The sequence below is a fragment of the Triturus cristatus genome, chromosome 9 (genome assembly GCF_964204655.1).
Source record: "Triturus cristatus chromosome 9, aTriCri1.1, whole genome shotgun sequence".
Classification (NCBI taxonomy): Eukaryota; Metazoa; Chordata; class Amphibia; order Caudata; family Salamandridae; genus Triturus; species Triturus cristatus.
In genome coordinates, this window is record NC_140592.1 from 74,522,297 (window position 1) to 74,547,277 (window position 24,981).

General features: G+C 41.3%; 1 protein-coding gene across 1 annotated transcript in view; it reads left to right on the top strand.

Annotated features, from left to right (window-relative positions):
- The window catches only part of SLC6A6 (solute carrier family 6 member 6), a 271,368-nt gene that overhangs the window by 157,748 nt on the left and 88,639 nt on the right, over nucleotides 1-24,981 (top strand). Inside the window, exon 5 of the mRNA XM_085624442.1 lies at nucleotides 11,121-11,355. Coding sequence (XP_085480568.1) covers nucleotides 11,121-11,355 — 235 coding nt within the window. The remainder of the gene's footprint in view (nucleotides 1-11,120; nucleotides 11,356-24,981) is intronic.

The window sequence follows — 24,981 nt, forward strand, 5'->3', positions numbered from 1 at the left end:
AACACAGTGTTATATAGAACATAGTCCTGAGAGCACGATTGAAAATGAAAACTAGATATAGTGTATGGTATAAACTATGCACCAAAAAGTGTGATATAAGATGAACCGGGCGTGAAATATAATATGCAATACATTGTGCGCAATGACAGATTCATTGGAGAGCGCGAGATAGCACAGGCACTAGCGCGTACTATGCGATATGCGCCTTGGAGTGTAATATGCACAGGGCAGTGTTGTGTAACCTAACTAGTCTCTAAAGTTGTAATATAAAATATGTGCTGGGGAGTGTAACGTTGCATATGCACTGTGACAAAGATATGGATCCCAGATTGTAATATGTATGGCATAGCACTGTGCGTTATAACATAGGCATCGAGGAAGGCACGTTAGATGGGGCAATATAACCCGTGCGAAGACAAGTGTGGCATGACATATTCATGGGGTGGTGTTACAGTGCACATGGGCTAGAGAGTGTCATAGCATATGCACTAGCTAGTGGAATACAACACAGAGGTGTGTGGCACTCAGCAGGCAATGGTGGGTGTAACACAGCATTGGGCTCTGCCAGGAGCGCACTGTGACTCTCAAGTGATGTTCGTCCCCTTTCCAGAGAGTAAAATAAAAAGTATTACACATCCGGCAGTGGATGTGTGTTTTATTAATCGTGAGGGGGGTTTCTTGCATTGTTTTGGTCGAATTTTTGTCGAATCCCCTTTGAATGGCTTGGTGTGCATGTGTATTAAATGTGCCCGTCAATAGCTACCCATGTTTGTATAAATAAACGACAAGGGTGTCTACCGGGATTAGGCACGGTAGGGCATCAGACATGTCAGAGCTTCACTAGTGGTGTAAATACATTCCACGTGGATTCATTGTATGCATAGTCGCCTTTTAATGAATATCACGCAAATCGTCATGGTGATAGGTACGTACGGTTTGTCCAGCATGTCCTAGGTGTGTCTATAAATATATATTTTTTTTAAATAATAAAAAACAGTGGCCGGCCCTGGGGATTGGGGTCAAAAAAATATAATTAGAAGACAGGCCCTGGGGGATGGGGTCATCAGGGCCAATAAATTAGAATAAGAAGGGGAACCACACAGCCCCCCTTCTTAAAAAATTAAAATAAATAAAAGACTGGCATCGTGCCGGAGGCGACGCCCCCTCCTTGCAGCACTCTGCAAACGCACCCCCTGGCGAGTTGTAAGTTGGGGAATTAATTCCTCTTCAATACTGAGGGTCCCTGAGGGCCAACTAGCCCAACAGGCATCTCCAGTATGCGCCAGGGAGCTGCGCTGCAGACAGGTGTTCTGAGGCCAAGCCCCTTTTTACACCTCTCTGCAACGCAGCTCTGTGGCGCTTACTGGAGGTACCTAGTGGTCTAGTTTGACCCTAGGGACCCTTAGGATTCAAGGGGTCTTAATCGCTCAACTTAGAACAGCCACAGGGCGCGTTTACACAGTGGTGAAGGGAGGGGACGGGGTCTGAGGTGACGTGTGCAAACACGCACTATGGCACGTTTTAAATTGGGGATATAATTTCCCTTCAATACTGAGGGCCCCTGGGGGCTAACTAGCCCACCAAGTGCTTCCAGTAAGCGCCACTGAGCTGCATTGCAGAGAGGTGGTCCAGGCCGTGCCACTTTTTACACCTCTCTGCAACGCAGCTCTCTGGCACTTACTGGAGGTACCTATGGGGGCTAGTTGGACCCTAAGGACCCTCAGGATTCAAATGAACTTAATCTCCCAACTAAAAACGGACACAGGGCGTGTTTACACAGTGGTGAAGGGAGGGGACGGGGCCTGAGTTAATGTATGCAAAAACGCCCTGTTGCCTGTTTTAAGAGGTAGTTTTAACCCCCCTGCCCTATTATATACAAGGGGCTTACAGAGGAGGTCATGCTAATCACAGAGGGACCCCAACGCATAATGTTCCCTAGTGTATGTAGGTGTTTTCACTGTATTCTAAGTGTCTTTTAACATAGCACTGGCTCTAGGACTGGTTAGTCAGACTCAGTTACCACCAGTATCCGTCTGAAAAAGTTGAGGGTACAGGATGATTTTGCAACAAGGCTTCTTTCTGCTCTTCTTTTTGTTCTTTCTGCACGTTATCCTTCTTCCTGCACTTTTCTTCGTCTTTGAGGACTTCTGTTGCTTCTTTCTGCACTTCTTTTTTTTCTTTCTGTGCATTTTTTCTTCTTTCTTCACATGTCCTATCTGTGTAGGTATAGTTAGAAATTAGCATTTAAAAAACCTTTGAAATTCACAGAAAAAACCATAGGTTTCAGGCACGTTATAGTTAGGAATAAGCATTTAAAAAACCTCAGAAATTCACTGAAAAAACTATAGGGTTCAGGGGCGTTATAGTTAGCTGGACTTTTCACTTGTACAAAACCATTGAAATTCCCCCGTTATAGTTAGTTCAGCTAACTATAACTCGCGCGCCCGCAATGCACTGCTGATGACGTCACATATTACATCACTCATGACATGGTCAGTGACATCACTCATGACATCACTGATGACATCTCAAATGACATCACTGATGACATCACTGATGACATCATCCTTGTGATAGAGCGGCAGACCTCCTCTCACCGTAATATAACCTTTGATACACACATTCAAAAATAGAGACTACAATTTTCAAAACAATGGACATACCAATACCAGTTACAACAACCTCTTCAGTAATTCTAAGATCCACATACACATCCACTCATTCACCAACAGTCCTATACAGTCACTCATATATGTACTCACTCATCATATGTACTCATACACCTATACATCCTGTTACACAATGCCACTCATCCATAGAGTTACTCACACACATAGTCACTCATGCTAATAAAGAATCAAACATACATTTACTTGCATATACAGTTATACATACACCACCACACTTACTTCTACGGAAACTTACACATACTTAGTCTTTTAAACAATCACTTATAGAAACACATACTTATTCATACAGGAACTCTTTCAATCTCTCACTCTCACATATACTCACTTATATACACCAATAGTCACATATACTAGTTTAAAACATATGTAGTTACTCATAAAGACACTATTGAGACAGTCATTCACTCACTAACACACCCATACACACACTCATCCACCCATACAGTCCTGCACACATGCTGTCTTCAACACATACAAACAGTGAGTCACTCATTTATGCAACTATGCACTACGTAATACCCCCCACCGAACCATGCAGATACTCAGACTGATACTCAAAAAAACAACTAATAACCTATATAGACACCCATGTAGCTACTCACCAACCCATGCAGCCACTTATACACAAAGTGAGAGACTGATACAGATATTTACATATTTAAACATTACTCACTAAGCCATGTATTCACTATGATATACTTAATCAGTCAGTTACACAATCAATTTTTCAAAAACAAATCATCCATTTAGACACTTATATACCCATTGATTCTTCCATCGACCTTGAGATATACATATATAAAACATATTTAATTTTCAGAAAAACACACATTCACTGGATGATGTCATCAGTGATGTCATCAGTCATGTCATTTGAGATGTCATCAGTGATGTCATGAGTGATGTCACTGACCATGTCATGAGTGATGTAATATGTGACGTCATCAGCAGTGCATTGCGGGCGCGTGAGTTATAGTTAGCTGAACTAACTATATCGGGGGAATTTCAATGGCTTTGTACAAGTGAAAAGTCCAGCTAACTATAACGCCCCTGAAACCTATGGTTTTGTCAGTGAATATATATATATATATATACACACACACACACACATGCATGCACGCACGCACGCACGCATGCACGCACGCACGCGCACACACACACACACACACACACACACACACATGTATCTTGGCACTATAGTAGTAGCCAGTATTCTAGAGCTGTAAGGTGATACAAAAAACAGATAATGTGGTAGAACAGGGCCCTGAGGAAGGGCTATATTTGTATGAGGTGTGCCCCTTGCACCTTCACTCTGGGGATAGCTTATGTTTGCTGTTTGCATGACTATACCTCCTTTTATGTAATAGTCAATCTCTTGTTTGATTTGATTCACACGATTGTTAGGTTCTCCACCTACCAATTGTTGGTAGAATATAAAAAAAGTCCCAGGTATTGAATATCTTTTTGACTTTAGGCATTACATCAAGAAAAGTATACTTATGGTTGGTACATTGTGTACTCCTTTGTGTATCAATTTGTTTAAAATGAGAACTTATAATGGAAGTGTGGAATGCACTGTGATCCGACTGGACTGATATTATGTCTATAAAAATGTGTTAAAAGTCTAATTTATGATCGGTTCATAAGTACACTTTTTTTTACACTTTTTATGTGCAGCTTTCTCAGTAGAATGTTAACATATAAGTGAATTTCGAACTGAAAAGAGCAATAAGTATGCATATATGTGTGTATTTCTATAGCACAAACATACAGTAACGGCTCCTGGTAGGAGTTCTGCGGGGCAGGTCATTACCACCTTCTATATTCAAGAGTACAGCAGGCTTGAAGTAGCTTTCTGGAAAAAAAGTTTTTACTTTCTTTAGAAGAAAGAGCTGGCACCTGCCGTCTTTGTTTTGTTTTTTCTTGCAATGTGCACTTTGAGGGTGAGGTTGGTGTCCAGGCAGAATCTAAGTGACATGGCATTCTGTGAAAGGTAGTGTTCGAAGCCATCAGGGTTCATATCATTAAGCCAGGTTTGTTCTGTTTCGTGTTTGTGTTCATGACAATTTACAGAAATCCTGTTTTGGTTGGGTTGAGCTTCATGTAGGCCCAGGGCATACAGATTCAGATGAGGTGGAGGCACGTTTTGAGGCATTGGATGTCTGAAACAGAGGGGACTTTATGAAGTAGAGTTGTGTATCATCGGCATATTGCTGGATCTGGATGCTGTTATCTGTGAGTAGAGCACATCGCGGCCCCATGTAAAGGTTGAAGATAACAGGAGAAAGAATGTACATCTGGGCGACTACTCAGACGATATAGAAATCTTCTGGGGCCTGGAGGTGCCCATATGATTGAACTGGTGACTGTTGGAAAGGTAGGAGGAGAACTACCTTGCCTGTGAACCCCATTCAAGACTCCAGGGTGCGTATGAGGGTGGAATGGTCGACTGTCTCGAAGGCAGTTGAAAGGTTCCAGCAATATCAGGAGACAGGCTAGTCTTCATCTGTGGTCAGGAGGGCATTGTCAAAAATGAGGATAATTAAGAAAATGTTGTGCTGTTTGTTTTTAATTCACAGCCTGTAGTTGCTAAATGTGTTTTTCGTTCTGGACCATACTTGAAATCATAAAGATGGATTTATTCTAGTTTTGAGTCACTCATAGGGGAGGGAAACCATTAAATATTGCCCACTCAGTTCATAAAGAATTCCTCGCAAAACCTTACTATAAGTAAGTTTTGCTTATATTACATCCTCCTGTTTGAGGACTTCTCATGATTTTAAAAATGCAAACTTTGCAAGGGTTGGAAAATCAATAAAGCTTTGAAGACAATGTTGCAAAGTTTGCAGAGTGTTTTTTTTCAAACTTTACACACCCCTAATATCTAGCACATTGGAAAAGTTAATACTTTTCTATGAATGATAATCCCACATTGTTTTGCGTGATGACAGAAAGGAACAAATAGAATTGCATCAGTGCTAATATTGATCTTCGAAATATGTGCGTCCTTGAATCCCGTCTCTTATCTTCCATGCAGTGTAAACTGACCTCTCTCTGATGTGTGTTCGAGTGATGTGGTCATCTGATGAAATCTGTTGCTTCCCATTGCGTCTGAGGGTGGCCCCTGTTTCAGCTGTGTAGTCAGTCTAAACACTCTGAAAAAACTTAGGGGCAGATCTACAAGAAATTATCGCAGTGCGGTGCCGCAAGTCATTTTGCTGCGCCGCGCTGCGTTAGTTTCGAAGCACGGGGATGCAACATATTTACAACAATATATCACATCTATGTGCTTCCCCCTGGGCTGGTGCACAAATTACTGCCATGCGCTGGCACATGGTGCAAGGATGCCTGCGTTCTGGGGAGATTGTTTTTCTGCAGGAAGGGGCACCTTCCTGCACAAAAACAATCAATTGAGGTGATTTCCTCTACCAATGTATGCTGTAGAATGCAGCACGCATTGAAAGAGGAAAAAAATGAGGAGAAATGAAAACAATTCTTCTTGTTGCACCTTGCTATGCCACCCCTAGGGTGGTGGAGCATTCTGACGCATTACTAGATTTACGATTTCTCGTAAATCTGAAAATGCATCAGTGGACATGGGTGTTACGTGGGAACACCCACAGCAACATTCATGTCACGCCCCTAACACGCAAAGTGTTGCGTGAACAGGGGCGATATTTACAAGCAGAGGTAAAGTCACGCAGGGTGACTTTACCTTTGCTTGTAAATATCACTTTGCAGGCAACGTGATGAACCGGCGGCGCAAGGGGCTTGTAAATCTGCCCCTTAATAAATGTCCACCTTTCTCTCATGAGCCAGCATAATCTACTGTGAGTTTATTGGAATGTAAACTGTGAATGCTTGGCAATATCAGCTTCAGTAATAAACAGATGCCTTCTAAAGCCATCGCAAGCAAGTACATCATATTCCCTTGTCAGCACAAACACTCGTAATTGGGAGGGCAAGTATTTTGAGAACCTGAAAGTAATATCATCTTCTGTAAACTCTAACTTAATAGAGCCTACCATGTGTTGCCAACATTACAGGGATTATTGCACAGCATGCTTCTGCATTTGTCAGCTGAAGGAACATACTGCTATTTTAAAGTGATGCTTAGATAGCATTTTTGCTTAGTTTAGAAATTGAAAAGCCATATAAAGCACACATTTTTCTACATGTAATGCGGGGCACCCGTTGTATGTGATTTCTTAGGAAAACGATTCCATGGAATACCATAACTGAGAAACCATTTCATCTAAACTGTTTAATGAACATTTTCAGAATTAATAGCATTTACCTTTTCATAGAAGCCAATTCATAGACAGTCTTTTTAGTTAAAAATGGCTTTTAAATGCTTATTTATTTTATGTACATGGAATGGTTGCAGGTCTTAGTTTCAGCAACATTTTTGTCAGAGATATTTATTTCAGGGCTTTACTTCAGGTGACATAATTTGATATGTATATCATCTACATTCTTAGATAATTACTTCAGATGCTTTTAATTCTCGGAGGCATCATCACCTGTGAATAACATCCTCTAACAACCCTTAAGCACTATAAATCCCTGCCCCCGAAAACCCTTCACCACACCTAAGCAACACCCACCCCTGAAGCCTAAAAACCTTTTCTACCGAAAAAATCCACCATCTCTGAACTCTAAAATCACTCACTACCTCTGACCCCACCCATCCCTTAACCCTAGCACTCCTTTCTATTCCTAACCCAACCCACCCCTTAAAACACCTCAACACACCGAAACTCCATCCTTCCTTCACTCTATAAAAGCCCTCACCATCCTTAAACACCAGCCATCCATGACCCATAGGAAATCATGACCCTAAACTACTCATTATTGACCCTAAAAACCTCTTTCTACATCTAAACTTCACCCATCCCGAATACTTAAAACTCCTCACTACCCTAAAAACCACCCCATCCTGGACCCTAAAAGCTCTTCAGCACCCCAGCCTTTACCCATATTTGAACCGTAACCTCTCAACACCCATACACTCCACCCATCCCTGAAACCTAAAAACACATCACACACCTAAACACCACTCATCCATAAACCCTAAAAAAAACTCACTACACCTTTACTCCACCCATCTCTAAACCATAAAAGCCCCATTCTTTGCCCTATCACCAAATATTGCTGACCTCTAAGGACTCCCTCATCACCCTAAACATGATCCATCCCTGAACCCAAAAATCCCACAGTAGTCTTAGACTTCACCCAAGTTTAATGTAACTTTGGATTTTCTTTAAAATGAAAAAGGTTGCCTTGAATTTTTTTTTTTTTGTATTTCCTTAAAATTGTCTTATCTTAAAATTGATTTTCCATGATTTGGATTCCTCCAGTATGTTCTTATGTTTTTGTTTTTCTATGAATTTTCCTAATACCGTGGACAAAATCTGGTTGTCAGTGGTTTTCTTGATGTATTTTTTGGATCATGAAAGCTTTTTTTGTCATTTGAAACCCAATACCCTTATTTAGAAAAGGGTGGCAAATGAGAATCTGCAAAAATAAAAAAAATAGCATCATCACTGTCAGTATAACTGCCCTATTGATTGTATGCTACGTGGCGGACATGATGCCCATAGAGACTCCTGTGTTGAAAACCATAAATTACATCAATATGGTTTCAATATTTATAATTCTTAAATCTGAACTAAGGACATGCTATACTTGGATCATCATTTGTCTAACACCTTTAAGTTTTCTGCTTTGAGTAAGTAGCTAGAAATTAATATTTTCACCTAGAATGGTCACACTCATTTTTTTCTGAGTTTCAGTTAATAACTGCAGGATTTATTTATTGCAAATATACTATTTTCCGTAGTTTGGCTCTTCTGTTTTTACAACTTCACACACAAGGCAAAAGTTTATTTTGCCAGTTCTGCTCACCACTGGTTTGAATGCTAGCTGGGCTGATTCAAACCATTCCCAAGTCTATACCAAGGGTTATTGATTATGGTAGAATTACCACATACTTTTCAATTGCCCAGAAACAATACAATTGCTATACAGAACTACAGTTGGAATCACCACCGCAGATGAGTTTAGTTTTCAAATTGTTAACACATAGCAATGTTGGTTCTCTGTGACTTAAAATGTACTTTCTACTTGCTCAAAAAAGTAGTTTACTATCTTTATCTTCCGTGTTTTGAATTGCCCGCATATAATATTCATAATAATTTTTTCAATTGCTGCATCTAGCACTTACTTATGATTTTGAAAAAGGATTTAATAACTTCACAAATAAAATCATTATTTCAAACTGGAATCTCTCTATAGGTGCTTAGTGAGTGTTCCTGTCACTCAACCATCTAACAAACATGAAAGCTGAGTCAAACTCGCTCTGATTTTTTCAAATGGGCTATGTTATGTATCATTTTTTTTTGTAGCGGTTAGGTTTTTTTTACTCTATTTGCACAGGTTTGAAGAGCACGATTTCAAAAGTTGGCTAATCCTAGGAGCCTGTAATACCATGATTTATCTCTATTATTATTAATCAGATTTGTAGAGCACATGGCTAACCAACCAAAGGTTTCTCAGCGCTACGTCATGGTATAGATACCCTGAAACATCCTGCGGGCTGCTCCTGAAGTCAATGATTAAAACAGCCAGGTTTTAAGCATCTTATGGAAAATTGAGAGCGAGCTACTGGTTCTCAGATCAGATCTATAAGACAACTAAATTCATCTCTATTTTTAGATATTTGGCTTTTAACATTGACCATAGCTATTTAATTCTTCTTCTTACAACTGGTCATTACACAACCCGAATTTAGAACTACAAGCGTGGTAATTTTGTGTTTCACCTCTGGTCCTTATTGCAAGGTTGATGGTGACATTACAAGGGTGGTACTCCTCTCTTAACTAAACAAGTAATAGGCCGGTTGCTTTGCAATAGAAATCTTAGAATACTGTGTCCAGTTCTGTAGCTCAAATCTCTAGGGGGTATTGAGAAGTTAGAAAGAATTCAAACACAGGCTAGCCGAATTTTGTATGGAATGCCAAACATGACTTCGGGATTGCTGGATCCATGCCAGAATTTCAATATTACTAACCCGGCTGTAAATTAGTTCAGTTTAAATTCATTGTATGTTAATTTATATTATGTGGATTCCTGACAATGTGTCATGGATCTGGCACTCCTGGACCAAAGTTGGCTAACCTTGGCTTAGACTACTATAAGTCAAAGGAAAGGATTCTCCACAAAACCAGCATAAAAAAACATATAGTAGAAGTGACTCTAGAATAAGACCCCTTTAAATGATAATGGGAATTTTTGTTGAAGTTCAGGGAATATTTCTTGCCACAAGGAGAATACATTTAAAAACCAGTGATGGACTGGGAGTTTTATATAATGCTACAGCCCTCTTAAAAGAGTCAGGTGTTGCTTTGAGCTGAAAGATTCCCTGAATTAAGTTTCAGTATAGTGTTCTGTTTAGATCATTGTTGTCTTGGTTAAATTGGCTGTTTAGGTTCTGTCGAAGTTCTTTTTACTTTGACTTCTTGATACGTAACCTGTTATTTTCTCCTCAAATAGATGTCTTTATTCATGTGCAACTATGCTAATGTTTTCTTTTTCCAAGTATTGGTTGTCACCCCAATGAACAATATTAATGAAGTAGTTTCTATTTGATATAATTAGCCGGAAGTGTGATTTATTTGTCAGAAAGCACAATCTAGTTGAGCAGAGGGGACTGAATTCTTGCAGTAGCAATATCGACCTGCAACAACATTACATCCAAAATATTGACTATCGCTGTATTGTCAAGTTAAGTCGATATGAAGTTTAGTAACAGCGTAAATTCATTTAATGATGCAAAATGATTTCTGGATTATATCTCGACATGCATATCCTGGGCGGTATATGAGGATCAGGTGGCATAACAATGGGACCTGGGTGATCTCCTTGGAAGGGCAGCAGTCTTGTGGAAAATGCGATATATGTTTCCCATGGCACTCTTTTTTGCGTATGTAAAATCACCTGATTTAGAAACTGGTACTCAGTGGCTTCTGGTGGCTTATAAATGTGATGACCTATTCAAGGAGTGAAAGAACAATATTGGAAAGTTTGCAAGTGAATCTGAATGTCATTCCCAAAGAATTGCTTACACCAAGCAGCTGCAGCTCATTTGAAGGGAGTTTTACTCCCACCTTCTTCCTGCCAATTTCCTACCTCTGCAATCACCCTATTACAGTCTTGCCATATCTATCAATATGATATTTTGAAGATAGTAAGGCATGATATTAGAACCTTGTGTCACTGTAAGTTCATGGCTACCACAAAAGGTATCACTGTAGAGCTGATGATTGCAACCTTTCAGAGAAATGTATACACTCTTTCACTAGGAAATTTGTTCTAACTTTTAATTCAAAAGGAATGACTACGGGTAAACTGTTACATTTGCTTCCCCAGGTATCGGTTATGCTTCCATCGTGATTGTGTCCCTCCTGAATGTATATTACATCATCATCTTGGCCTGGGGGATGTACTATCTCTTGCAGTCCTTCCGGAGCAAACTGCCCTGGGCCTACTGTCACCAGACATGGAACACCGACAACTGCGTAGAGGACACCTTTCGGAGGAACAAGACCCTGTGGATGTCTCTTAATGTGACAAACTTCACGTCTCCTGTCACAGAGTTCTGGGAGTAAGTTCTTTATTTCTAACTAGAGTAAGATCCACATAACTGTACATCTCACACCATGTTCTCATTATATACCTTTGAGGATGAGGTGATGCCACATGGCACACAGAAGCTTGAGATCCCATGATAGCTCCAATGAATTACTCTATACAGTTTTTTAGTGGGTACATTTTATGGAGCTCATCTGCCTATGAAATCTTTTGGAGAAAAATGTTACTCACATCACAGAGGTTTTGCAATGGAGCCTGCAGCATATTAGTAGATCTACATCACAAAGATGAGCCAGCTCTATAAAAGCACTCCCTGGTCTGCATATAGTTTGGCTTACATGGAATGTAAATGTACTTCCATTACATTTCTTGAGGAGGGGTAGTGATCTGCCTTGAATACACTGCGCAAATTAGTTTTCTTTTGTTGACTCTTTCTCAATATTCAGCTTTGTTCAATGCATATGTTGACGTTTCTACCTCTGGACTAAGTACATAGTTAGTGTAGTGCGATGTTCATAACTTAAGCCTGCTATTGCTGATATCACAATTGGAGGGAATTGTACTCACCCTCCCTGGTAATCAACCCCCAGCAGAGGCTGTGTAAGCTTCCCTCAAATATACACACTCTCTTACACCAGCAAGCACGCACACATGTGGACTGATACATATCAGTTACAGCTGATACAGCAGTGTCAGAGAGAGGAACTGCCTTGCGATGACATCAGCAAAACCTGGCTCACAAAGTGGCACACATACATGTATATATAACACATTCAATCAAAACAACTTTGGAAAAACTACCCATAATTATTATGTAGTTGCAGCTGTATAGCATTTGCCACTGGTAGGTGGGTGTTGAAATGCTTGCCCACACATTGAATCAAGATACAACACGTAAGGTGTACGGATGGGAGAGTGTTGTCTTTTTACTGAGCCTATAAAGAAGTGTTGCCATGTTGTGCGGTTATGGTGTTATGGCACGCTGTGTTTGGTCAGTGAAAGCAGTGTGAGTGGTAGACGTGTGTTGTTTACCTTATGACATAGGCTGGCAGCATTAGTTAGCTCTGTAGGTCCCTTTTGGTGTTTGTAGATATTATAATGAGGATTCCACCCCTGTTTCCGTAGTAGTATCTACATTAATATCAACCCTGCTGCTATCTAATGAGGCTGGCTTGGTCTAAGGAGGAAGACAGAGAGGGCCACAGCTCATAAGGACTTTCTGTATCTTTCTGGCCCCCATTTATGAAGATGAGAGAGTTTTGTAGTTTTAACATTCTTTTGATGCTGAGTATTGTAACTAGATCTGGAGACTCCATCTTTGTTAGAAAGGTTGGGAGCAGTGGTGATGTTGTTAGAGTTGAGGATGTATTGGCGAGGTCAAGGAGGAAAGTAACTCGATGTTAGAAACATGCATACTTAGTGAATGAATTCTCCTAGAAGAGGGGCCGGTGAAATAATACGAAATTGCTCAAATTGAAGACTTTTGAGTATATGGGAATTTTCCTTTACGGAAAGAAAGGAGAATAGACTTATATTTTGCCAAAATTGGCTGCTGCATTTCCCACAGAACTATAAAGAGTTTGGGGTTGATCCCTGTTCTCATAGGGCATAGAATCCAAAATCTCTTCCATTGCCCGTTGCAAATGACTTCAGAAAATAGTGAAATGCCCCACACCCTGCTGTTGTAACTCCTTTTCCCCTCTTCACCTGCAGAGTGGTTTCAAGCAGCCACAAGGCTATGAGGGTGTTCAATGGGTTAAATTTCATATAACACTCATACTCTACTAGGTTTCAGTCTGAGGCAGAGCTATAGACAAACAAGTTAAATCCTAGGCCTTAGTTTTATTCTGCATTAGAAGACTACACTATTCCTGACTTTATAATGATCCTGTGACCAACAATATCTCAGGGGGAACGTGTGGTAATCAATGAAGACACATGACTTCTTAAAAAACTGTAATTTATGGTTCTTTAATAAATGCATACTGAAGGAAAGCATTTAGAAGTTATACCATGTCTATGTGTACTTGTATAATGATGTGTTATATGAAGCTAAGCTAGCTGGGACTAGGGAGGTGTATATAGGTGAATAGAAGATGTTTTTAAGATTGTGTTCGGCAATTTGGGGGCAGAAGTGGGGAAATGGATCTAGATATTTTTTCTGGTGGGTCCAGGAGGGTGGACCCTAGCTGAGCACTGTGAAGTACTCATTGAAGGAATAGGTTCTCAGTTCTTTCCTGAACTTCCGGGGTGATGGAGATTCTTCGATACTAACAGAGATGTAGGTCAAGATGCTGAGGGCTTCGTTCAAGAAGGCTTGCTAATGAGTTTTTCTTTCATGTACTTCAAATCTGTAAATCCTCCTCATGTGTGTTCATGACCAGGAGCATTGCGTGTTAATGCCTTGTTTTTGTTGTAGTAGTTTTTGAAGATGATGCTTGTTTGGAGGTACAACTAGTGTAGAACCTGCGAAATGGGGGAGATGTGTTGCACTTGTTTCTGCGGCACAGAATATATTGTTAAAGGATAGAAAACCTTGTTCTTTTATACTTTTAAGATGGCCGCTGTACTGCATGATGCAACATACATTGTGTTGTCACATTGCTTCACCCAATGTGGTGGCCATTTTTTAAGCACGGTTAGCTGTACTTTCAAGATGGCCACCATGTTGTTTGATGCAACGTGACAAGATGTGACGATGCAATGCACTTTGCATCGTTCAACATTGCAGCCATCTTGAAAGTATAGAGAACAATGTTTTCATTGATTTCTACACATTTAACACTGCCAGTTACGGCACAGCGGAAGACCCTCTAAAGAACAAGACATGCACATTCGTGGAGTGATAAACGAATGAATAAAGTAGTTCCATAATGCCAACAGTAGAAGGATAAAATATAACCAATCAAAAGCAATAGTAAAGAAACTATTCTCCAGGGGACGGAAACAGGATAGGAGGTACACACGAATGTGCATGTCTTGTTCTTTAGAGGGTCTTGTGCACTTTTTATTGCTACAACGATTCACCCAATCTCCTCCATCCAACCTGATGCTTTTCAGTGACACTCCAGGCACTGGATAGCAGCCTTGGTAATGCATGGGATGTTGTTCTTACACATGTCTCCTCTCATCCATCCTCCCAAAGAACTTCCGCTGTGCCGTAACTGGCAGTGTTAAATGTGTAGAAATCAATAAAAACATTGTTCTCTATACTTTCAAGATGGCTGCAATGTTGAACGATGCAAAGTGCATTGCATCGTCACATCTTGTCACGTTGCATCAAACAACATGGTGGCCATCTTGAAAGTACAGCTAACCGTGCTTAAAAAATGGCCACCACATTGGGTGAAGCAATGTGACAACACAATGTATGTTGCATCATGCAGTACAGCGGCCATCTTAAAAGTATAAAAGAACAAGGTTTTCTATCCTTTAACAATATATTCTGTGCCGCAGAAACAAGTGCAACACATCTCCCCCATTTCGCAGGTTCTACACTAGTTGTACCTCCAAACAAGCATCATCTTCAAAAACTACTACAACAAAAACAAGGCATTAACACGCAATGCTCCTGGTCATGAACACACATGAGGAGGATTTACAGATTTGAAGTACATGAAAGAAAAACTCATTAGCAAGCCTTCTCTGTGGGACCATTAGCAGTTAAGTAGGTGTGACAATGCCAGTTTGAATGACTGATGGGCAAGTGCATCGACCTTGCATGGTTTTGGCTGCAGACTGTTTGTTATGTTATGTGTGTTCTTGTAATTGGATAGCTTTGGTCAAATGTAATAACTTCTTTGGTCACCTCTGTGTGAGTACTTCTATCCTTGGATGGCCGTACCCTCACGTCCCCGCCTCCAAACCCAGTGCCTCTGAAAGTGACTTTACTTCCTGCATTTCATGCTATGATTTACTGGACATGCCTGGGACCAGGGTATGAGGCACATACAAAGCCACCTTCCAAGATAGTAGATCCATGTGTGCGGGCTGTGAGGTTTGCAGTTGCAGCTGGCATTGTTGGGAGGAAGCAGGCAGGCCATCTCATCTGAGTGCTAGTGGCACAAAGTGGAGTTGCAATAAGTGGAGGTGCAGCAGTCAGTTGGTGATACATGGTCTTGTGTCTCAAGGCTGTTACTCAGCTAAATGCTGATGTGCGGTGGAGGTGCAGCGGGCCACACAGGGCTTTCAGTTGCACCCTCCCAGTCAGTATTTTGTGCAGCTCAAGAAGTCCTCCTGGAGCTGAACATCTCACCATATAGTCAACTTCCGACTGACCAGGATCCAAGCCATACCCTCACCCCCATATTTATAGTGCAAAGTGCGGATGCATGCCGAAGAGTAGAAATTAGACTTTACATGTATCCAGCGGAGGTCAATTTGTTCCGCCTCTGTACACCAGAAATGTTGACTCACGCCTTAAGATGGCTATGCCTATGCAAATTCAGTCAGTCTTGGGCTCTTCCGGCACACCACCTGCTAGGGTTTTTTAAGGTCGCATATCAGCAATATAATCCATCAACTATTACATTGTTTATAACAAAATGAGAGCGTCCGGACTAAGCCGAGATGTTTACTTTGGATATGTTCCTTCGAGATTGCAGAGCGCAAACTCACAGTGCTAACGCCATGTTTACCTAGCTTGTGAATAATTTACGGTGTAGTCTCAGTCCATGTCGACTTGGTTTGCAGAAGCTGCTTCCGTGCCAGTGTGGCTCTCTTCGAATAAGCGATACGAGATTGTGTAGAAATGGTCACTAATTGCATTTGTGAACTTTTTTTGTACACTGGTGCCTAAGAATCAGCAGCATTGATCAGATCTGGATCCAGCAACTCCGTCCACGTCATCCATCATTCTGATTTATCACTTTACGGTCTAGTATTATTCTACTATGGTATCCTTAATGATCGTCTAAGTAGTTCAAGCCGCACCCGTGTGCTTCCTTACAGCAGACTCAATTATCCCTCTCAAGGTCTTTCTAGAGAGTATACTGAAGCACACTAGTGGACTTCTCTTCTGTAGGCTTCTGAAGATTGGTTGGTGGCACCTTTGCAAGAGCTGGGACCTCTGAAGAAGGATTCATGGTTGCACTGCTGATAAGAACCGGTTGTGGAACAGAAGCAACAAAAACAGATGTTCACTTCTATTATTCTTGAGGGTCCTGGTTGAGTCAGATGCTGGCACACCAGAAATGGCATCAGGTAACCCACAACTTTCAAACTCTGCAAATAGGATTTACCCAGTTGCCCTGGTTGCTGCCACTGGAGCAGTAGTTGGCTTGCGTATCACATTGCCTTTGTCCCATAAACACCAAGGTTTATAGAAAAAAGAAATAACTTCCTGGGTCGGGGTGAGCCAAGTTCAGATTCCTGGATGACAGCGTGGTCTCCCACGTAGTGTGAGTGCAATCTGCAAGGTGTGCACACTTATTTGAAAGGGCAGCTTGTTTAAGTAACTTACATGTAGGGTAGTGTTAGATGTCTACTTGTCTCTTATACATTTACAGGGTTTCAAAGTTTTAGAAATATCCATATTCAGGTGTAAAGTTTAGAAGCCGATGTCCTTTTAAATTAAATGTGAGAAGTAATAGTAATATCTCAGGTGCGTCGGCACAGTGTTCATCAAGATTTTTTAACACCCTTCTTCCCTGCCCCAATGGCGACACGTGCCAAGCTATCTGCAAAAGAGCGCCAAACATGTGATTATCACATGCCGGACAGATCTCATAGCCGTCTACTTAAAGTCCAGAAGGCAGCTGCCAGCAGTTCTCTTCAATGGACAAGTGTTGATATGAATGGACGCCTTATGGCTGGAAACTTGCCGGAGCTGTTATTCATAATGACACGGGTATGCGACAGAACAGTAGAGAAGTCCTGTTCGTAGGTGAATTCAAGTGCAACTACTATTGAGTGAAACTGTCAAATGGAAATATCAATTCAGTTAGGGAGGTACTAAAAAGGTGCTAGAAAGAACCAAAAATCTCCCTAAACTCACTTTTCCCAGATTACAAAGTTTTCTTTGTCAAAGAAATGCAATTTATAGGTAGCAATAAATCACAATTGACAATCACTTCATTGAACACAGAAACATTCATCAGCTTTTAAAACAATGTAGGTAAGAGAGATAGTCCTGTAATTAAAAGGCAGTACATGGCCTTCCTGTTTTCTTTTAAGTGTATTCCATCATAGACATTAAACGCCAGCCAGTCCATGATTTCACTGAAATCACATTCAATTAACAACGTATAATATTAATAGGATTGTCGGCAAACTAATTGTTGATGGGTCCAATTACTCAAGCAAACAAATAAATTAATTACATTTAAAATCCACAAACCATCCCAGCAGCAACTAAAAGCATATGCTCCCCCACCTCTCAATGACCATCAGAAAGATATGTCACCAAGTATAGAGCTGCTACGATTGGCCAATGACAACCACTTTTTTATAGTATGGAGCCACTTTCATTTGGGTGCCCACGCCTATGTTATGTTTCAGCCCAAAACTGGCAAAAAGGTTACTTCATGAAACAGCTATGCCTTAGGCCGTTGCCAGCACAAAGTATGGCTCAGTGATCAAGGTGGGCTGAAAGCATCAAATCAGAATCAAAGGGAGCCCAAAAGATGTAGCTGTTTAGGGTGGCCACGTCCGGCCATCTCAGCATCTCTGCCTTCCGCCTTTTTGTAGTAAGAGTTGTACTGTCAGAAAAACAGAAATATTTTTGTGAGACTGCAGGTGTCCGCCATTTTTCTACTGTGAAACATCCATTAGAACAAAGCCGGAATCCCGCTCTGGCTTTACAGCGCCGGCAATGGAACAAACGCGTCTTTAGTACGCATTCGTTCAGCATGCAAGTCATTATAACGACTTGCTTTAGGGGGGCTCATTGGTGGAATGGTGTTGGATTTAAAGTCCAACACCTTCCCTACTGTTGCGCAGACTGGAGTTGGAATAGTAAATTAACCTATTTCAAAATCCAGCACCCCCCTAAGACAAGTCCTTATAACGACCTGCGTGCTCAACAAATGCATACTAAAGACGCGTTTGTTTTAATGACGGCACTGTGAAGGCACAGCGGGATTCCGGCTTGAGGAATACCGCTATACATTTGTTTCTACTACCAAACAAACTAAAGGCTCTTTCCACAAGCACTCGTTTCCCAATTGATTTACTGCCTGTCCAAGCTGATTCTAATACATGTTATCTTCTCCCCACCCACCATCTCATATTCCTTTATGGCCTTTGGCTGTCATCGTTTGTGTTCACTGACCCCTGGCTCACTGGACTGGAGCAGCTCTTCCCCCCTGTGGCCTTTCACTCATGAGACTCTCTGATTGGTTGATCCCAGGGAGCCATGCTGATGTGCTGCATACACTCTCCACCGTGCTTCACCACTGCTGCTGTCTCCTGCCCCTGCCTGTTGGTGCAGTCATCCATCTGCCTACAAACATTATTAATCTCTGCATCCAAGTATATATTCATTCATCCACCAATGCAGAATCTTTGGGGCATATTAGCAAGCGGCAGCAATAATTATCGCTGGCCGCTCTTAGTGAAAAAATATTAACGCTGGCTATCGCAGGAAATTATCACCATGCTAGCGTTGTATTAACAACGTATAGTGCAATGGCGATAATTTCCCAGCGATAGCGATGTTTTCCATGGAACATCGCTGGAAAACCAGCGATGTTCCATGGAAAACGGCGATAACCTTGCTGATACGACCCTGTGGTCGTATCAGCATAATCCACCCCCAATGGTAAGTATAGCTAAGTCTGCATTTTAGCAGACGTTAGATTTTGGTGAAAACAACTGTTTTCTCCAATAACTAACGTCTGCTAAAATGCGTGGGCAGCCTTGTAAATATCGCGATGTGTACATCAGCGATATTTGCAAGGTTGTACTGCCCAGTGACGCCACTTTGCATCCCATTAGAGATGCAAAGGGAGGTGTCGGGTAAAAGTGTGCTAACATGCGCTAATGCATATAATCACCCTCTTGTAAATAGGGTGATATTTTTATCTCCGCTTTCTTGGCTTTAAAAGCCAAAAAAGCGGAGGTATGGCCCTTGTTAATATGCCCCTATGTGTTTAATCATCGAAACATTATTTACCATCTATTCATCATTTACCACCCATTTAACATTCACCACCACTTCTCATTTCAGCATCCAGTCACAATCCAGAACCCACCATCCATTCAACATGACCAATCTGTTGACTATTTGCTGTCCAACCCTCATTCATTCAGCAACGTTTCACCATGCATTCTCCATTAATCCATCCATTTTACATTCACTAGCCACACATCCTTAGTTCACTATCCAATTACTATTTGGCCAACATTCACCATCTGGTCGGTAGACACCATCAATTAACCATCCACCATTCATTTGAACTGCTGCTGCTGCGGCAAATGGTGCACCTATTGCCTCTATGTTAAGGAAGTTTTCTCTGCTTCCTTTCATGCTGCAGCTGACCTGGGCATGAGAAAAGTCCACCATGCTGTTTCTGAGGCGTCTCTTGTTCTGGGTGTGAGAAATACCCATGGCTGATCCTCACTGGGCACCCTTTCTCTCTGCTGCCCAGGAGAACCTTCCCTGCTGTCCCGAAGGTTGTGCCTACTCTGTGTTTGTCTGAGGGAACATTGCACTAGGTGCTGGCTGTGCTGTTTCTCTTGTTGTTCCTGCCGAAAAGCTTCCATTACTGCTCTCCATACTGTAATCGCTCTGGGGTGTAATTACAAGGGGATATTGCCACCAGAACGCCACCTTTAGCAACGTTCTGTTGGCGCTATGTCCTTCTCCATATTTACAAAGCAGTGTTAAGCCACTTTGAGTGGCTTCACGCCGCCTTGTAAATAAGGACCCTTTACGCGCATCACTTAGCGTGCAAGGGACGTGCAGTGGGTGTTGCTGTGAGCGTTCCACCGCAACGCCCATTTGTTTTGACGTTACCCCAGATTTACAAGGAGTGTACATCTGAGGCAGCACCAAATACTAATGTCATGCAAGAGCAGGCGTAAGAATGGTGAAATGAGGAGAAATATTTTTCTTTCTCCTCGTTTTTGCTTTTATTATATGTGCTGTCTTTTCTGTTCATTCTGCAGCGCGCATAGAAAGAGCAAAACACCATTAATGATTGTTAACAATCATTAAATAATGATGATTTGCTACTTCTCTGTGTGCTGCGGCATGCCGCACACATAGAACACATAGAAGTGAAAGATCGCCATGCAGGCACGCTTGCACTATGGTGCAAGGGTGCCTGTGTTGGCACTAGGCAGCTAACTTTAGCAGCAGTGTTAGGGAAAACACATGGGCGTGTTGTATTCTTATGAATAGGGCGCAGCCCTGCGTTTTGAAAATGTCTGAGCACGGCGCTGCCAAATATGGCCCAGCCCCAGGCTCCTACATTTTGTCATAAATATGCCCCTCTGTGTGCTTGCTATTGCTCGTGAAGAAAATTTTATTTGGCAAATCCCAAACTATTAGCTTTGCCAATGCTTGTTTCTTTTAGCTTATAGTTGATAGCCTTTATTTAGAGAGGGTGTCCTCTGATACTTTTGCAGCAGAAATAGACATATTTAAAGGTCCTTTCCTGTCTAAGTTGTTATGAAGTCAATGAGTGCAAAAGTAATCACCTCCGACAGTCTTTGTCAGCAGGGATGGATGAATGAATGGCTTTACTTCCTCTAATGGGATTTGTTCTTCTCCTCCTGGATGACGTCGCTGATCCCAAAATGCACAACCTGCAAGTCATGTCTTGTGTCTTTAGCCACCCACAACGAGCAAAGAATGTAATGAATGGCCTAACATTTGGCCTTAGGGCTAACCTTCATGGACATTCTGGTTAAAAAGAAGCTCTGGGGGTGGATTTCTTGTGGCAGTGGAGTTAAAGGGCATGGCACAGTCAGTTTCCTCGCTGGGCAGAATGTTATTTCACCTCAAGGCTGAGTTTTTCCCACGGGTAACTTTTGTGGTCGGAAGTGGCAATGTGTGACCAGGCCGGACACATTGTACTTTCCATGTTTTGGTCTGTATGCTTGGATGGGTACATCTTCCTCAGGTTTTGTGTCTTATGCTTGCTATGTAATCCTTTTTCTGCTTAAAAAAAGGTTCATTTGCTATAAGCAATAGAAAGCAGTCATTTGAGTTTATTTATCTCGTGAAAAATCCTTTACCTGAGATTTACAACCTGTAGTAATCAAAAAGCTCGTGTTTGCAAAAATCCAAACACGCGTGTCACGGAGCAGGTGAAGCAAACACTGGAATGTTTAACTAGGTGATCAGTGAGGCACAGCTTGTGTTGCCCCTGGCCTGGCCTTGCAAGAGTAAACGCAGAGGTGGTGGGTAAAGAAAAGAAATAGGAGAGAAAAAAATGCACAAGTGGGAAGGCAGTTTAATGGTAAAAGCAGCCCTAAATGTTGCAGATTATTAGGATAGTGACAAGTGTATTTTCGTCCATCACTCTGGTGTGGCACATAGACCAAGTATTTTCTCTGCTGCAACAGTTTTTCCACCAAAGTGTCTGTATTCATTACAGTAGGAGGCACTCTAGCTGGGCAGTTTGGCAACACCTAGGCCAATGGTTATGTAGAAAGATGGCATTGTGAACATCCTGTGGACCTGGAATTGTACCCCTAACATTGGGGGACATTGTCAGTGTCAATAAACCTTGGGACATATTTACAAGGGCATTGCGCCATGGGAACGTCAATTTTAATGACGTTCCTGTGGCGCAATGCATTGCTCCATATTTACAAAGTAGCGTTAAGCGACTTTTTGTGGCTTAACACCACTTAGTAAATATGGCCCCCTTTCACGCAGGTATTTGCGTGAAAGGGGCGTGTAATGGGTGTTGCAGTGGGCGTTCCACCGCAACACCCATTGCTTTTTGACACTGACCCATATTTACAAGTATCTAAAAATCTGGAGCAGCGGCAAACACTAACGCCATACAAGAGCAGGCGTTAGAATGGCGAAACGAGGAGCAATACTTTTATTTCTCCTTGTTTTTGCTTTTTCTATGTGTGCTGCATTTTTCAGTGCACATAGAAAGAGCAAAACCTCATGAATGATTGCTTATGTGCAGGAAGGCGTCCCTTCCTGCACATAAACAGTCATTAAATAATCACTATTTGCTACTTGTATGAGTGCTGCATTCTGAACCATATATTAAGAGATTACAGATATAAAATGCACACTCAAGCAAAAATAGGTTCCTAAAATTTGCTATAGAAAGACACAATGTCTAAAATATCCATCATTAGTATGAAGAGTGAAAGACTCTGATTAAAATCAAACTCTTTCTTCGAAGGTAGTATCTTGAAACTATTCTGAGGGTAGAGAAGTCTTACTTCAAGGACAAAGTCAGTGCAGCAGTCCTGCTCCAAGGAAAGATTTATGTGAAGAGTACAGATACTGAGGGGCTTATTTACAAGCTTCTTGCGCTGCCAGTGGGTTACTTTGAAAGTGACGCACCGGCAGCGCAAGGGTCTTGTAAATAAGCCCATGAGTGCCTCAATGTAGAGTTCATTGAGAGGATTTGAACTTGAAGCTACAAGCCGGAGCCACAGATATGAATAGTATTTGTGTTGGAGATTTTGGATTATGTAAGGAGTAATCCCCTCATGTACCTCTTGTAAACGTTATCACATATCATGCAAAGCGCTCTGATGCCTTTGGGTCTAGCTAGCGCTATTTAAAACTAAAAATAATAATAATAATGATAACCCATTCATCAACCGAAAGGCACTTGTTGAGATTAGGTCCTCTCAGGCAATCTGTTTTAGATGTGCGGAGAAGATGCTAAAGCCTTTGTACTCTTTGTTTTTGCTCTGGCGCCCACACTCTGGGCCCAATTCACAGAAGTAATCTAAGACAAAATCATAAATTTACTACTTTTGGTATTCACAGAAGGCATTTAGTAGTAATAGAGTTAGGATTTTGTCTGAAGTGTGTCTTAAGTCTGTTTTAAATCTGTCTTAAGTCTGTCTTAAGTCTGTCTTAAGTTTGTCCTAAGTTTGTCTTAAGTTTGTCTTAAATCTGTCTAAAGTCTGTCTTAAGTTTGTCTTAAGTCTGTCTTAAGTCAAACTTAAGACAAAATCCTAACTTTACTACTACTAAATGCCTCCTGTGAATACCAAAAGTAGTAAGTTTAGGATTTTGTCTCATATTCGTTCTGTGAATCGGCCCCTCTATTATTGCAGTACTCAGCAGCCACATCGTTGACAGAGACACTTCGACTTCTAACCCCAAGGTGCTCTAAGTTTGTGGGTATGAACTGTGATTAACTCAACTCTACAACTCTTAAAAGCTTCTTCACTGAGCTTGTTAAGGTGTTAGAAATGTTATAAAAAGGAAAAACTTCAAATATTCAGTACTAAGCAATACATAAAACTCATTATTAATCCAGCATACGATTTTACCCTGGATCACTTTTTTGGCTACAAATTAATCAGCTACCTTCATTGGCAATCAGGCAAGTGTCATTTAAAGATCCCAACCTATAAAAACGAGTGTATTGCCGCCGTACAATTGTTAATTTAATTTCACTGAACTTCCTTGGGAATCATTCATTTGCAACCTTCAGTCTCTTCATTTCCCTGGCAGGTATCTCTGCTTTCTCCTCCACCTAAAGCTCTCTCCAATAAATCGGGATCTTCCAGGTCCCTCCCTCTTTTACATCATATAATTAACATAGCAAAACCCCATGCTTCAAACTGTGCCAAGCAAACCTACGGCTGCAACTCACATGCTCCAGTACTTCTTTTATTCAGGAAAGAAAGGTCAACTGCACTGTACCCTTCTTTGGTAAAGGTACCTGTGCTTTCTGTGATTTGTTATCAGTCTACAAATTACACACCATTGCCTCCACTGAAACTTACATAGCTTACACCGAGGGCCTGACCAATAAGTCCTTAACTTCAGTTCCTATTATAAATGTTATAAGTTAATCAACTCCAATCAGAGCTGGCAGCCTAGGGTTTCAGTCTTGCCATTGGCTACAATCAACTTACCGCTTGCTTCTCTTTCCCCATTTGAACTACTACTAGCAAAATGTACCATTAAAGTCAACAAGGGCTAAGTATCCTCCTTCATTTATCGCTTCGGAAGGTACTCTGCGTTCCTCATAGAGTAACTTATGAGGCCTATTGACTGCTCTATAACTGAGGTGTGAAGGTCCCTCATTCTCTCCCTCACCCACAACATCCTTAAAAATCTTTAGAAGAGTTATAATAGCCAATGATCTCCCCATGGCCAAACACATCTCATCTGTTGTCTCCACCTGTGCTTTCCATCTCAGGATAATTAGAAAAGACTTTCCATTCTTTACTGATGATAGAACAAAACAAGCTGTTTCCACTCGTATTGTCTTGCATTTATACTATGCTTACTCTCTTTAGCACAGATCTCCGTGACTACCAACTACATCAATTTATAATCCTCCAAAATGGTCCTGCAAGCTTGATTATGAGGGTCTCTGGATTCTGTTGTGCTCCACCTTTCATTTCTCACTTTGGCCGCCTATAAAACAACACATTCAATTTAAAACAGTCTGCATTGTTTTTAGAACCCTATTTATAGAACCCTCCATGGTCAAGCTCTTTCTTTATATGGAATAATTTTAAGAGTAGT